At 44.9% G+C, this 15,858-nt stretch overlaps 1 protein-coding gene across 4 annotated transcripts in view; it reads right to left on the bottom strand.

The window, feature by feature from the left end:
* col12a1b (collagen, type XII, alpha 1b) overlaps positions 1–15,858 on the bottom strand; it is a 71,258-nt gene that overhangs the window by 5,206 nt on the left and 50,194 nt on the right. For all 4 annotated transcript variants that reach the window (XM_054762549.1, XM_054762551.1, XM_054762552.1 and 1 more), the window contains 20 exons: positions 15,529–15,671; positions 14,188–14,317; positions 13,957–14,099; positions 13,030–13,159; positions 12,840–12,959; positions 12,624–12,770; positions 12,409–12,525; positions 10,960–11,112; positions 10,806–10,880; positions 10,121–10,260; positions 8,491–8,614; positions 8,230–8,373; positions 7,830–7,994; positions 7,715–7,753; positions 7,501–7,639; positions 7,086–7,228; positions 4,232–4,341; positions 1,222–1,380; positions 764–841; positions 242–328 (listed from right to left, as the gene is read on the bottom strand). In XM_054762549.1, coding sequence (XP_054618524.1) covers positions 242–328; positions 764–841; positions 1,222–1,380; positions 4,232–4,341; positions 7,086–7,228; positions 7,501–7,639; positions 7,715–7,753; positions 7,830–7,994; positions 8,230–8,373; positions 8,491–8,614; positions 10,121–10,260; positions 10,806–10,880; positions 10,960–11,112; positions 12,409–12,525; positions 12,624–12,770; positions 12,840–12,959; positions 13,030–13,159; positions 13,957–14,099; positions 14,188–14,317; positions 15,529–15,671 — 2,486 coding nt within the window. The remainder of the gene's footprint in view (positions 1–241; positions 329–763; positions 842–1,221; positions 1,381–4,231; positions 4,342–7,085; positions 7,229–7,500; positions 7,640–7,714; positions 7,754–7,829; positions 7,995–8,229; positions 8,374–8,490; positions 8,615–10,120; positions 10,261–10,805; positions 10,881–10,959; positions 11,113–12,408; positions 12,526–12,623; positions 12,771–12,839; positions 12,960–13,029; positions 13,160–13,956; positions 14,100–14,187; positions 14,318–15,528; positions 15,672–15,858) is intronic.

Genomic DNA, 15,858 nt, shown 5'->3' with positions numbered 1-15,858 from the left:
AAAGGACGAGCAGCCGGATGCACACACAAGGTATCATTTGCTGCCTTGAAGCTTTTTGTGAAGTCATGGAGAAGCTGCACTTTCCTAGCAGGCTTGCTGCTGCACACTTGTCTCATGCAAGCATCCGATCGTTATATGAAATGTCCTCTGTAGTAGCGTCCACCTGCTGGTCATGTGTGTGTCGTCATGGCGACCACTTTTACCAGTGACGGGGTGTGTGTGTGTGTATTCTGCTTCTTACCACTGGTCCCTGCGGTCCAGGAGGTCCGCTGCCAGTCGAGGTGCACGTGCACGCATTCGGCAGGGACGGACACTTGGTCTCATCTCTCTAATGGACAAAGGACAAGAGGAGACGTGGGAAAGGTGAGGAAGAGGAGGAGGAGCCAGGAGGCGTCAGGCTGACAAAGTCCAGACTGTCAAAGCTACCATGTTCCTCTCAGTGTACAAAGCTATGGATGATGATGATGATCTCTAGCTCTCGCTCTGCGTCGCATGACTAATGAGAAAAAGGTGTGCGTGTGCGCGTCACATGGTGTTTATTTGTCTGACTTTGTGACACAGGCGGTGCTGATTGGCCTTGGAGAGCAGCTGCGCTCGTCAGGAAGCTTTTTAACGAGACACGTTGCTGCGCTTTGAAGGCCGTGAACTTTGCGTGCACGCACTTTGAGCCAAAGCAGGTGTAACGCGCACGCCGTCCCAGGTGAAACAAGACAGGAAAGTACTTGGACGTGTTTGTTGTTCAATGGTTGCCATGGTTACTGACCAGGGATGGAAGGTCGCAGCAGCGGTCCCTGCTGGTCCACGCCAACGTGCACACAATATCAAACATCTGCAGCTGGAACTACAGAGACAAGAAAAAGAAAAAGAAGCATGTCTCTGACACATCCTTCATCACCAACAGAGAAGAAAATCCAAACTTTACGACCTTTCATTTGCACAACAAAAGACTTTATCTGCAGTTGTGGAAAAAGACTCTCAGCGCCACACTCCATCTTTCCTTTTATTATCTGACGAGTGGCTGAGAGCAAATGTTCTCCTTCTGTTCCAGCTTCACACGCACTGAGATTGTACAAAGTTCTAGAGGGCTTCTGTCACTATGCACATTAAAACAATGATCTGCTACAGTACAAGAAGGGACTGCAATTAATAATAATCCTATGACAACAACAAGAGATAAATAATAAAACATTTTGCTTGGCAGTCAAGAGTTTGGACACTCACAGTCGCTGACTCTCCTCGGGAGCCGATGGACTTGGACATTTTTCCCAGGACTTGGTAGCCATCTTTGGACGTGTTTCCCGCAGCTTTGATGGGCTTCTCGGCCACATGTTGGCAGTCCACGTTGAGTTTGACGTCCGTGGAGGAAACCAGGATGTGCAGCTTGAGAGGAGAAGAGATACAAACATTACAGTTTTTAAAATTCTGATCCTGTTTTTTGGAAATGTGCTGCAGTGTTCAAACACTGAGTGGACCATTGCCTCCCTTAAAAAATAAACCATTTATTATTTACGCTTGCATATATTTTATTGATATTTTGCATATATACTTTGTGACAGAGAGTGATGTTGACCAGAGTCAAATCCCTAGTGTGGTAACACACATGCCGAATAAAGCTGATACTGATTCTGATTATTAGCAGTACTAGCATTTAGGCGGCACATTTTACAAATACAATTACAGTCGCCCCTCGCCAATTCACAATTCAAATTTCGCGGATTAACGTTTTTTTTAAAAAATATATTAAGAAATCATGCAGTTTCCTGTTTGAATATGGCCTATTATTAGTCAAAACAAATTCATATTTAATGTTAGATATTTTTTGGCCTAAATTATGCATTTTCAAACATACTTGATGGACTAAAATATACATATACTGTAAATGACACATCCAATGACGTTGATGAAATATAGTATTCTACACTGGTCACTAGGTGTCAGTAGTTTTACTGACATACAAGGATCAGACTTGATCGCTGGAAAAACAGGCTTTTACAGCAGGTTTGGATTATCTCACAGCAAGCACAATAATCCCTAATACATAATAATAAGGAAAATTTAAACACAGGCTACTTTTGCAGCCGTTACCAATGTAAAGTTAAAACTCAACTCTGAACCTCCGATGTCACTTGCTGTCCGTCTCTCTTTCAGGTCCCACAGGGAAGACATTAATAGTAATACACACGAGCATGAGTATTATTTATGTCTTAAATGGCTTATTTACTTATTATGTCTGCTATATTGGGTAATAGGAGTGTAAAGGTGACTATAGGGGTGTTATTTCATGTGTAGGGGGCTCTAATGTTAAAATCCGTATTTAGAAGGTCATAAACAAGTTTTCTATCCTTCAACTACAAAAATATTCCATTTATAAATAAGGACTCCAACTTGGTGAAAATTCACTTATCACGTGGGTCTGGAACCAATTTACCATGATAAACGGGATGACTGTACCAAACAAACAAAATGGGAAAAATAGAGCAAAAACTCACAATATGAAGAGAAAGTAGAAATGTTTATGCTAATAACACTGACATAAAAAGGTTGTTTTTTTTCTCTAAGTACATTTAAAACTTCTTAACATACTGGATTGCTTTAAGCCTTTTTTCAAAATTAGAAAATACCGGTAAGACCCAGCATCCTCTGATTTTCCAGTATGCCTCACCCCCATGTAAAAAGCATCCCTGATTTGGTTACTATCATGAAAAGACTCATCATAACAAAAGAAGTCTAAACTGTCCTATTCCACCTCCGACATTTCCCCTTTTGCCGACAAATCATTTTCACACTTTTAATTGGAAACAAATCACATCTGGGAGTAAAACCTCCCAAATCCCTGCCGCTCAATCATCATCATCAGGCTCACTGAAGCCACAGGGCACACATCTCCATCATCCAACAGCAACACCTCCTCATCATGTCATCTTGTCAAGACGTTATGATGTCATATAATAACATCACCATATTATGAAGTCATGATTTTATAATGTCACGTTTTAATGTCACCATATTATGAAGTCATGATGTTATGATGTCACACGAGACTAAGTTGTAAGGCGAGTTGTAAGCTGAGTCCAGAAGCGTGCACAAAAAAGAATTTCCCCAGACACACTGCAACGCTTTCCAGAAAGAAAGTCTTGTGTAGAGAAGAAGAAGACTGGTTCCAAGCACTTCAGTCCACCTGGCAACATACAGACGTGGGCTGAAGCTTTATGACCCAGCCTGACTGATGACCTGCATGTGGAGGGGAGGGTCAAGCGTGTGCGTGTGAAGCCAGCACATCTGAAGCAAACATGTGCAGGACTTAGTCCAAGACATCCATGAAGAAGTGCATGTGACGAAGGCTGGGTTGGACTTTGACACTCATGGACGACTTGTGACTCCATCTGGAGTCTACAAGCTCTCATTTCCACGTCTACTCTGACATTTTCATTCCTAGGCCGCCTCCCGCCGCAGCAACCAGAAGGAAAGATTCCGATAAGGAAAGATTCCGATAAAAGATGACAACCAAGATGGATCGCGTCTGGGGGGCGTGTCCTGAGGGGGGCGGCGGGTCATCATCAGAGCGTCCATCTAAATCACTGACATCCTCCACTGTTATTACAAATTGTTAAACCTCCAAGAGCCCCCCTCCAAAACCCCTCCACTGGCAGCCCTGCAGCATGCAGCGGCACGCTGGGAGGCTCAACCACAAGAATTCCCAAATGTGCTACCAGAAGCAAGCGAGCGAATGTGAGGCAGGAGTGTGGGGGAGAGCCCCCCGCCCTTTCCTTCTTGCTGGTGCTGCTGGGCTGCTCTGATGTCATTGTTTTACTGCAATAGCACTGACCCAATATTTTCCAGGCGAGGCCGCCAGCAGGGACCGCAGGGCCTACGAGTCGACCCTAATTGTGCGGTACAGCAGCGGGCTGGAATGTTTGAGGATTGTTGACCATCAGAGGGAATATTTGACTCCATCAGGAATCATCTCTCTGCAGTGCGGGGACATGTTTGCTAACAAACGAACTTTCCTGCAGCCACCATTGATTCCATTCATGGAATGTCAGGCATCATTACATAATCCCAGCATAAGGTTCTGCTGAGACAATCAAAAGCTTGTAGAAGCTTCTGTTGGCTTTTGGGGTCAGCAGGGGATGTGTCATGTTATCGACTTGCTTCTAGTCGATCTTTTCACATCCAAGTGTAACAAAGTGGGTCTGGTTCTGGGTGGGGTGGTGTTCATTCCTGTGCTCACCTTGTGGAAGCTTCCATGGAAGATCTGCTTGACTTGAGGCTCATCGAAGGTGACCCGCTGGATCTCACCGCGCTCGTCCTTGTTGTAAAAGGACACGGTCTGTCTGGAGGCTGAGCACACCAGAACACATTTCAGTGAAAAAAAATACTCATGTCATCAGGATGTCTGCAATGGTTCTGGAATTTTGGAGTCACAAAACGCTCCTTGAAGTATTCAGCGGCCAATCAGAGAGCTGCATCACAATCAGGAAATCTAATAAACATTTTCCTTTTCATTCAAAGCTCACATGGAATAAAACAGCTACTTCCCACACATTGAATTTATTCTGGTGGCCCACCAGAACCTCAAATGGACTCCAATGGTGTCATGTTCAAGGTTACTGGAGCTAAGAAAACATTTCTTTCTTTAGAACAGGGTTGGCCAAAATGTGGCCCCCGGGTAATATTCTAAAGATGAAATGAAACATTAAGATGAGGATTAGGACCACACTTTGAAGAGAGAAAAAGTGGAAGAAGACATTACACTAAGAATAATAATCATAATTATTGTCATATATTTCACATATCTTAACCGACACGGTGGTTTTAACACATTTAATAAAAATCCCATCATTATATCTAAGTGGCCCCTGCATTCTTTAAACTTTCTATATGCGCGCAAAAAGTTTGGATACCCCAGGTTTAGAGGATCTGGTCCAAGCTGTCAGCCAAGAAGCAGAACCACTGACGTCCCAAAGCTTGTTAGGAGACTCTTGTCCTAAAAGGTTACCCTGGGAGCCCAAAGTTGCTCCACTTGCCAGCATGTTTCCATGAAAGCAGGAGGGTGCAAACTTTTCCCACTGAGGGTTGCATAAAGTCAGGTCCATAAATATTGGGACATCAAGGCAATTCTCATTTTTTGGCTCTAAACACCAACCACGAAGGATTTGAAATGAAACGATGAAGATGTGCTTTAATTGCAGACTTTCAGCTTTAATTTGAGGGTATTTACATCCAAATCAGGTGAACAGTGTAGATGTGCCTCGCACTTTTTAAGGGACCAAAAGTAATCAACAAATTAAAAATCACAAATCAAACTTTCAGTTTTTAATACTTTGTTGCAAATCCTTTGCAGTCCATTACAGCCTGAAGTCTGGAATGCAAAGACATCACCAGATGCTGGGTTTCATCCCTGGTGATGTTCGGCCTGACCTATACTGGAACTGTCTTCAGTTCCTGCATGTTCTTGGTCCATTTTCCCTTCAGGTTTGTCTTCAGCAAGTGAATTCAGGTCAGGTGATTGACTTGGCCATTGCATAATGTTCCGCTTCTTTGCCTTAAAAAAATCATTAGTTGCTTTCAAAGCATGCTTCGGGTCATTGTCCATCTGCACTGTGAAGCGCCGTCTTATGAGTTCTCAAGCATCTGGCTGAATATGAGCAGATAATATTGCCCAAAACTCTTCAGAATCCATCCTGCTGCTTTTGTCAGCATTCACACATTGTCAGTAAACACAAGGGAAGCAGTTCCATAGTCAGCCACACATGTCCATGCCATGACACTACCACCATGAGGTGGTATGTTTTGGATCATGAGCAGTTCCTTTCCTTCGCCATACTCTTCCCATCACACTGGTACAAGTTGATCTTTGTCTCATCTGTCCACAGGATTTTGTTCCAGAACTGTCAAGGCTTTTCTAGATGTTGTTTGGCAAACGCTTATCTAGCTTTCCTGTTTTTGAGGCTCACCAATGGTTTACATCTTGTGGTGAACCCTCTGTATTCACTCTGGTGAAGTATTCTCTTGATTGTTGACTTTGACGCACATACACCTACCTCCTGGAGAGTGTTCTTGATGTGGCCAACTGTTGTGAAGGAGTTTTTCTTGTTGCTGAGCTCATCGGTGTGTTCTTTCTTTTTAATAATATTCCAAACAGTTGATTTGGCCACACCTAATTCTAGCTCTCCAATGGGTTTGTTTCGACTTTTTTAGCCTAATGATGGCTTGCACGACTGACAGTGACAGCTCTTTGAATCTCATATAAGTAAACTCATAAGAGTTTCCAGGAACAGATGCAAATAGCACACTTGAAATGAACTGTTGACCTTCTATCGGCTCCTTGGATACTGAGGGAATAACACACACCTGTCCATAAAACAGCTGAGCAAGTGTCCCATTCATTTTGGTCCCTTAAAATGTTGGAGACACATATTAGACCGTTCACCTGATTTGGATGTAAACACCCTCAAACTAAAGCTGAAAGTCTACAGTTAAAGCACATCTTGTTCGTTTCATTTCAAATCCATTGTGGTGGTGAGCAGTGGCGGAGCTACATGGTGGCAGTGGCCACCCCGGTCCCTCTCCGGCCACCCCACTGGCCATCTGGACATTTCAGGTATCAACTTATTGCTGCCCCGATGTTAGTGAGTATTGGTCTCACCTTGGCCACCCCAATGAAAAATTCCTGGCTCCGCCACTGGTAGTGAAAGCAACAAAGATACGAATTGTGGCAATGTCCCAATATTTATGGACCTGATTGTAGATAGAAATTAAAGAGGGGGTGTCACTTTCACACATTTTATACATTAAAGATGCTAAAAACACTGCAATGTATGTCAACATATGATAAAATATCTGAACAATACACCTTAGCTTTGTGTTATAGCTGCTATTATATAGCTAATTAATGTAATATCTAATCATGTATTTCATTAACAACCAATTCTTTTATTTTTACAATATGCCGAGGGCCAATAAAAACCAGGCTGCTGGCTGAAGATGGCCCCTGGGCACCCAGGACACCCCTGCTTTAACGGTTGCAATTTTGTGGTGTACTTTTATGTAACAAATATATATATATATATATATATATTTACAGTCAATAGTGACTCCGGTCTCTGGTTTGTGATCCGGACTGGACACCTGCCAGATGTCAAAGGCCTCAGCCGGTGAGTCGGGTAGGAGGCGGAACATGAGAATGATGGTGTAGACATGAGGCAGGCCTTCAGGGTGCACATCTCTGTCACCAGAAGACAAGTTGCATGATTACAAACACACTTTGCTGCCCATTCAAAGACAACATTCCACATGAGCACACTCTGGCGCAACGTGCAGACTCAGGACCAGGACCAGGACCAGGACCAGGACCAGGATCAGGATCAGGTTCTGGTCGGACGTCTTCTCTCAGCATCATGAACTCAGTCACCCAAAGAATTGTCACATATTTTGCAAAGAAGCAGCTTCTAGCTAGTGAGTCCTTTTTTCTTTGCTAACAAACTGGAAGTCACTCACGTGCTGGGCATCGCCAGGAACGCGTTTTTGTGGAGTCTGTAGGACGTGAAGCTGTTGAAGGATCCAGGCTCCATGGAGACGCCTCTCACTTGAGCGTAGGTTTTCTCCGTGAGATTGAAAGTCTCCAGCATCCTGAAACCTGTCCCACAGCAATTCATGATAGTTTGTCTCCTTCAGCAGAAGCACATGCAGCAATGGGGTCTGGTCTACTCACCAGGAGACGTGAAGCCGTTGACGAAGATCAGCGGACACGCTGCATGACAACAAAACAACATGACAGGATGTCCTCTGTCCACTTCCTGTCCACTTTCACCTTGAGGAACACTTACTTGACGTGGCCGTTTCACAAATGAAGGTGATCAGGTTCTCCTTGATGGTGTCAAAAGCGTCAAAGTCGTCCACAACAAAGACGTGTCTCTCGCTAGGCTTGCTGCTGATCTCCTGCAGCTCCACGAAGTCCACGTCAGCCACGCCGACGGCGAAGACGCTGTAACCTTGGAGACGAGGTGAAAACAAACACTTGAATGCAGGCACTCGTGTCCTTCAGTGGACAACAGCAGACTATGATTATGACGACTCATTTGCAACGTCCAATTGGAAATGGGACAGGTGCAAACTAGAGGAAAGATCTATCCCAGACTTTTCTTCAAATGTTTTATTGTGTAAGGTGTAATGTTGTATTGCTGTAAGGCCCAGGGAGCTTGAACACAACTGGAGATAAGTGCTTACCTGCGTGCTGCAGCTTGGCAGCATTCTTCTTCACTTCATCCTGAGAACGTCCATCTGTGATGACCACCACCACCTTGGGGACGTTCCTCCTCATGCCGTTCTCCACAGAGAAGGCCTTCTCATACGTGTGCTTCAGAGCCACTCCTGACAAGCATAGCATACATGGATGTGTGTGTGGGTATGTATGGGGGTGTGGTTATGCGCGCGCACGTGTGTGTGTGTGTGTGTGTGTGTGTGTGTGTGTGTGTTAGAGCGACCGACCTGTTTTGGTGTTTCCTCCTCTGTAGCGGATGTGATGAGGCGCCAACATGGCAACACCTTTATCTTGGTACGCGTTCAACTTGAACTCTGTCTTTGCATCGTCACTGTACTGCACGAACGACACCTGTGTGCAAAGTGACATCATTGTCTTAAAAAAAAACAAAAAAAACTGACTAGGCTGACTAAAATATTAGACACAGCAAGCACAACATCTTATTCTTAAAGCAGGGGTGTCCAAAGTGCGGCCCGGGTGCCATTTGTGGCTGTAGCTTGTTTTTTATGGTCCCTCTGCATATTTAAAAAATACAATTAAACAAGAGAACTAAAAAAACAAAAGCAAAAGCTGAAAAATAGCAAAAAATCGTAATGGAAGGAGACAAAACCGCCCCCTATTTTTATGCCACAGCCTGTTCCACATCATTTAAAAGCTTATTTCGCTGATACTGAACTGAAAACATTTCTGCACTAAAGAAACAAAAATGCTCCTATTACGATGACAGTGAGTGAGTAAATGTACTCCAGTAAAGTAGTTAGTCTACACCAATCCGTACTTCCATAAAGGCACACTAATCGTTGTTGCACACTTCTATTATTTTCGTCAGATGCATATATTTTTTCATATTTTATGAATAATACATTGGTGAGCACGGATGCATTAGCTAAGACAACAACTGTGAACGTCAAACTTTTGACTGACAACTCAATGGAACCAATAGATATCTTTTGCTGGTCTGCTGTGACACAACAGCCAATCTTGCATGCTTGAAGAAGTACCAGGCCCTCTTCTGACGTGCGTAGTTCAGGCCAATTGTATTCAATCCTATGATGGATGCATTTAATAGCCAAAGTGTGAGAAGGCCGATATACTGAGTGATGGATCGGATATAGACTATCAGTCAATACCACATTTGATATACCACATATTTGACAAAAAAAAAAAAAAAACTCTTGAAAAACAAGAGCGAGTCAGAAAGCCATGGGGCTAGTGAAGTCTTTGACCAAGGGTCTCAATTTGCACACATCTAGAACGACTGATCTGAACTTTAGAAAAACCTGTGTGAAATACTCAATGTAGTATCACTGTCACATTTGAAATGGAATTATGTAAGGTCTCAAGCTACTGCCAAGCTATACAGTATATAACGTCTTAGTACAGCTACACAGGTTGGTTTTACTCTGTTTAAAAATGACAAATATCAAAGTGGCCCCGAATCCTTGGGTTTTTCAGTATAACACCCTCGGTGGTCTTAGATGGTCTACCAATATACGGGTGTGCAAACATTTCTTAGATGTTGTATAAAGGCAAAAAAAATGTTACTGTTGGCTATTAGTATCAACAATTCAACTTTTTCTCTTGACAATGCGCCTTTTTTGTTCAATTGAATTTGTTGAATTGTGTGTTGTATTATTTTTCTTCAATGTAGGCCAATATGTGTGAGTATCAGACTGGATCAGCACAAAGGGACGGTGCCATGGACAAAATGTCCCAGTGGCTCAAGCGTCAGGGTCCAGATGGAAGTGATATTGGTGAAGTAGATGCTTCTCTGTTACACGCTGACGTGCACAAAGCAACGAAGCAGAAGATTCTTCTACCTGTTCTTCTTCATTGCGTACCGGTGGTGACACAAACCTGCATCCCAGTAGGGCCGATGACGTCAAAGGTTCCGATCATGCTGGAGACGAAATTCACAACTTTGGTGAAGCTCTCCTCGCCGATACTCCACGAGCCATCGATGAGAAACACCACGTCCGCTTTGGCACCTCTGCACACTGTGGCAGGAAAACAAAACAGTGAGGCGCTGTACCAGTCCACCATCAGCGTGTTTACGAAGAAAGTGAAGGACTGAGTTTCTGTCATGGTTAGAGCTTCACATTGGGTCACAGATGTGCATACTTAATCCTGGTCCACACAGCACTGATGACTTGGACTTCTTTTTACGACAGCAGTGTTTTTTAGGGGCCTGTTCCTTTCGTGAACCGGCGCCACATGTGGCGGCCATTAATGTGCTGGCACGGGCTCGGCCCAGAAGGACCTGGCGCTAAGAGCCGCGTCACAGCCAAAACGCTTCTTGAGGACTTTCCAATCTCGGCCGAGCCTGAATGAAAAGACCTGAGCCATTCAGACCAAATGTTCACTTCCTGATGACTATCATCAAGTCACATGACTCAAATGCCTTCACACAACACGCCAGATCAGCTGTCAGTCACGTGAAGGTAACGCCCCCAACCTCAGCCAAACAACACCTTGTCATGACTCAAACATTTGGAGCACATTTCAGACGGTGTGCATGTGAATGACGATAGGTGAAGCCTACCTGCCCATGAGGGGGGGATGGTAGGCGGCGGGCTGGGCGTGGGTGGCAGTGTGGGGACGGGCGTTGGCTTGACCACTGCAACAAACACAGAGGCTGTTAGCAGCATATCTGTATGAACTCATGTTTTGGATCAGTACTGGACATGAACACTCACAGGTCCTCTCTCTCGTGCTGACGCCGGGTCCTTCCAGGTTGGGCGTCTGGACAAAGACGGTGGCGGTGTAGAGGGCATCGGGAGAAAGTCCATCAAAGCAGTACTGAGGAACACCAGCTGGGATGGTGATCTCGTGTTGACCTCTACTGGACGCTGTGAGTGAAACAGAAGATGATAAAGTAATTTATTTACACTTTGGACGTCACTGTCAGCTTGCATGAGGGCCAAGTGTCTGTTAACATGTTGTCGTTGGGATGTTTTTAACCACTTGTGCCCAAAGTACCCCATGGGGCTTTGCTGTGTAAATACCAGACACAAATATATTTGCCAGCACCTGGTCGCCCTTGCTTATAAACACAGTATAACGTCCCTGGTCTGCCAGAGAATATAAGAAGACAGAGCAGGAGGGATCAGTTTTGCCAATTTTGCAACTTTGCCAATTTTGCAACCAGATCCTCCAGATACTCTTTTTCAAAAAACCCACTCGTGACAAATCTAGTGAAGAGACTTTTGGCGATTCTGACATGAAAGCATGTATCACTCCTCTAAATGAGCAGCAGGTGCAGCTGTAAAGCACTCAATGCAAAAGCAAGCACAGGCGGCTCCGTTTTGTTGGTGAGATTTAAAAAAAACAATAGAAAGTACAGACAGAACAAATGTTCATGTGTATTTCTAAACATATTTCTCACTCACTTTTGGCAAATGCAACATGGCGTCATCCCCCACAAATAGATTGCAGTCTTGTGGGGAAAGACTCAACTACTGTATGTACAGTAAGAATTCTAGTCTCACTTTGACTGTGATAGCAACACTTGTAGATGCAAGGAAATTGTCATTTTCAGGATACATGGCCCAAGGAGGTTGAAAATAAGTGTGCCATGGAGGTCTGAAAGGACACATGAAGGTCACATGATGAGGTGATGTCATCACACTTGTGAACATGAGAGGTTGATTTCAGCCGGATATCCGACCCTTTGCTCGCGGTTAAGCTGCCATCTGCGTCTCGTGCTAGCAGAGCCGTGTTTGTTCTGGCAACACGTCACAGCGCCCCGGCCCCGCTAATCACTACCATATAGATATTTACATGCTGGCCCTCCCCAGCCGCTTCCTCCTGCTCTTTAACCGCTGACCCGTGTCTGTGTGACAATCTCAAACAGATGGCAAACAAAGAGCGAGCAGTCATTGAAGAAGACGTCCTCTTTGCAAACAGACGCAATTAAAAGACGGTGGTCAACACCTGCAGAGTGTAATAATCACACGGAAGATAAACGGCATGAAGGGGCACGCCCCAAACCAGTGCATCAGCGGCATCATGATGATCTCATCTGGAGATGTGCGTCCAAACATCTGCTGCATGTCTTCTCAGACGCTTTATAGGAACTTAGCCGCATTAGCATCGTTAGCGCGTGTACTGTACCACTGATAGGTGAAGAAGAATGCTGCACTCACGGTCCACTGGATTCAGTCGGAGGCGGTACGACGTGGCCGCTCGGTGAGGCGTCCACTTGACACAGAACTTATCGTGAGCGATGTTGTATGTCTCGATGTTGGTCACGTTAAGGAACACTGAGGGAAAACAAGACCTTTAGCTTAAGCACACTGACCTGCTTGTTACTTTGAGAAGTGGAACTACAGTATTTGAACTATTTGACATGAAAACGTACGCGTTGTTCCGCGCCCGAGGAGCGGGGCACTCGAACCGCCGCTGTACTGCGCCAGGACTTTAACGTCGTAGGTGGTGCCGGGCTTCAGGTTGTGCAGAGTGTATGAGGTCACGTCACCCACAAAGAAGTCGATGGACTGGTCAACGCCTGCCAGAGGAAGTAGGTGGAGGTCAAGACAGGAAGGAGAAGAAGATAGACAGTGTGGAAGCAGCTCACCTTGTGGCGAGTAGATGAGTCTGTATCCTTCCACGGGAGCTGACACCGGGTCCCAGGCCACTCGGAAGCGTGTGTACCACTCATCTGACACGCGCAGGTTCCTTGGACTCAGCAGGCCCACTGAGAGACAAACACCACTATCATGTCAGCACGACTATTCCTTCAGTAAAAGACTGGCTGTCCCAATCACCTGTACGTCCGTTTCCATTGAGGAGTCCTCCGGGGCCTTCTGAATAGATGGCCTCCACTGTGATGTTGTACGGTGTGTCGGGGAACAGGTTCTGCAGCCTGGCGTTGTTTCTGTTCCCAGGAACCACAGTCTGATGGGGACAAGCTTCCAGGTTACAACATTAAGAATACAACATGGACCTAAAATCAAGAAGCTTTGTCTCGTGTCAAGTTGTTTTGCTTCCTTCAATTCAAGGAGTTCTGATTCTTTGTCCAATCGAGTGAGTTTCGGGTTCAGTAGGGTTTCTTTGTATTAGTCAAAAATACTAGAAAAAAAATAAAAAAATAGGGAAAAGTGGGAATTATTGGCATGTGGAAAATTGTTATCCTGAATGATTTGGTGCCACAATAGGTTGAGAAAGGTGAAACTTGAATGTTGATTAATTTTCAATGTGAATTTTGTGAATTTTGCAAAATGTTGGAATTTTTTGGGGTGTGTAACTATGGTGTCCCAAATGAGCAGAACATTTTGATGTTGTGAAAAAATGAGGGCGTAAAATAATCAGTATAAAGATGGCGTGAGTGTTCTGCCATTCCTAAATGTTAGCTAACTCACACTGGGCAGGTGCTTTGCTAACAGGCAGGAGAGCTTTAAGGGAGGCGGAGTCACATCTGTATTGCCTCCAGCCGCCATCCATGGTTCAGCTCCTCATTAATAACATTATAATGATGATGTTTGTTTAACTGACTCTATAATTATTTCAAACAATCAGCGTCATGTGATTTATAAGCCCAGGATGACGTGACTTCACCGCATAGTTTGGACACAACATCATGGCAAAGGCTGTGTGGCGAGAGTGTACTGAGCCGACATGAATTGAAAAGGTTGGTGTGTGTTGCCTACGCACATTTACACGTTTCTTTGAACTCCTGAAAGCACCACACTCACATATTCCGTGATGGGGTCTCCTGTCATGGGGGCGTAGATGATCCGGTACTGTCTCACAGGACCCTCAGCGTGGTCCCACCCGATCGTGAGAGAGTTGGTGGTGGCTTCAAACACTCGTAGGTTCCGAGGTCCAGCACGGGGTACTTTGAAAAGAGCACATGTTGAAAGACAAGACGCGCTAAAGCTAAGTGTCCTTAGCATGTCAAGATGTCCGCTCATGCTGGACCTTACATGTTTTTCCGTTGCCCTTCAGCGACAGTCCTTCTCCATCAGGGTACATGGCGGACACACTGACGCTGTAGGGAGTGTCCGGAATCAGGCTGTCAAGGAAGGCACTGTTGACATTCCCTGGAACCAGCACCTTCGTGGAGATGACACCCAAAGGTCAAACAACACCGGTGATGTCATCATTTCTTTTGCTTGTTGGCAGCCACAAAGCACATCCAACATCATAACGTTATCTCCAGCTTCTCTGCTGCCAAAGTCTTCCTTCCAAACCCTTACAAAGGAGGATGGATCATGAACACCCTTCATCCACCCTTGCTGCTGAGAAGTCTAATCTAGTGACTCCACCAACTTGATTCCAGTCTTCATGCCAGACTGTTTACACAAGGCAGCACTGAGCTCCGAGTTGACACTTCATCCAAAGATTAAGTTTGAGTTAAGCGTGTCAGTGACTTGCTCGTCAACATTGTTAGCTTGTAGATATAGTCAGACATGTGCTGTGTCTCAATTGGTGTACGTGTACTTGCACTTGGGGCCAATCCCAATTGTACCCATTACCCCCTGGTTTAACCCTTAGTTCTTGGTTAACTCCTCAACCCTTGTTTTACCTCTTAGCCCTTGTATTTCCCCTCGGCCCCTGGGGCCCCCTTTGCTCTTGGTTTACCCCTCAGCCCTTGGTTTACCTCTTAACCCTTATTTTAACCCTTAGCCCTTGGTTTAATCCTCAGCCCTTGGTTTACCTCTTACCCCTATAAGAAATTAACCATTAGCATTTTGAGCAGATAAGTGCGTTCACACTGAGAAGTGTGGCAAAATGCACTGTCAGTACCCAAATGTCGCACTCAAAACGCTCAAAATGGTGAGTCACCATCTTGACTTTGTAGTGGAAGAGGAGGAACTACCTTGATATAACGGCTCAGGAGCAACCCGTAGCAATGGAAAGTAGCGAACAGAAGAAGAAAGTAAATATTCTTGTCATTTTCGGTCAGTGTACAATACCAGTAATGGGTTTGCTGCCAACATTCACACACTCAGAAACTAAGCACGCAGTGTACACAGTATACTTATTGAAATGTACTGATTACTGATTGAGTATTCCACTTGAGGCACAGAAATGAAGAAGCATGTTTGTGACGTAAACGCTTGAACGGAGCGCATCCAAACATTCTTTGGCAATATAAATGCTAACAATGTTAGCTCTCCTGGCCTTTAATGATAAAAAAAGGATTAAAAAAATGGAATTGCAGTTTAGTAATCAAGAGACTCCATAAAATAGAATTAGTGACAAATGTTTGTGTGGTTTTAGCAGCTCTATTATTGGCAGGCTGACATCCCAGAGTTACTCACAAACTGGGATGGTGCGGATCCGCTCACGGGGGCGTATTCCACGCGGTACTGCTGCACCTGGCCCGAGGCCGCTTCCCAGCGCACGTTGAGGCTGTTGGGGGTGGGGTTGTATACCTGTATGTTACGTGGTGGCGTGCGTGGAACTGCAAGGTCAAACAGGTGAAGAGAAAGTCTGGTTGAGTAGCAGGAAGGAACAAGATGAAAGCGCTCATCACCTGAATTAATCAATCTGCTTCTTTTCTCGCTGAGGCTGCAAATGAAAGCATGTTGGACGCAATTTGCTTGACTGGCTTTCCTCAAGGAAAAAGAAATCAATATTCTGTACAGTGA

This window comes from Dunckerocampus dactyliophorus, chromosome 19, assembly GCF_027744805.1.
Source record: "Dunckerocampus dactyliophorus isolate RoL2022-P2 chromosome 19, RoL_Ddac_1.1, whole genome shotgun sequence".
In the NCBI taxonomy this organism is placed as follows: domain Eukaryota; kingdom Metazoa; phylum Chordata; class Actinopteri; order Syngnathiformes; family Syngnathidae; genus Dunckerocampus; species Dunckerocampus dactyliophorus.
This window is presented reverse-complemented; position numbering and strand designations above follow the sequence as displayed.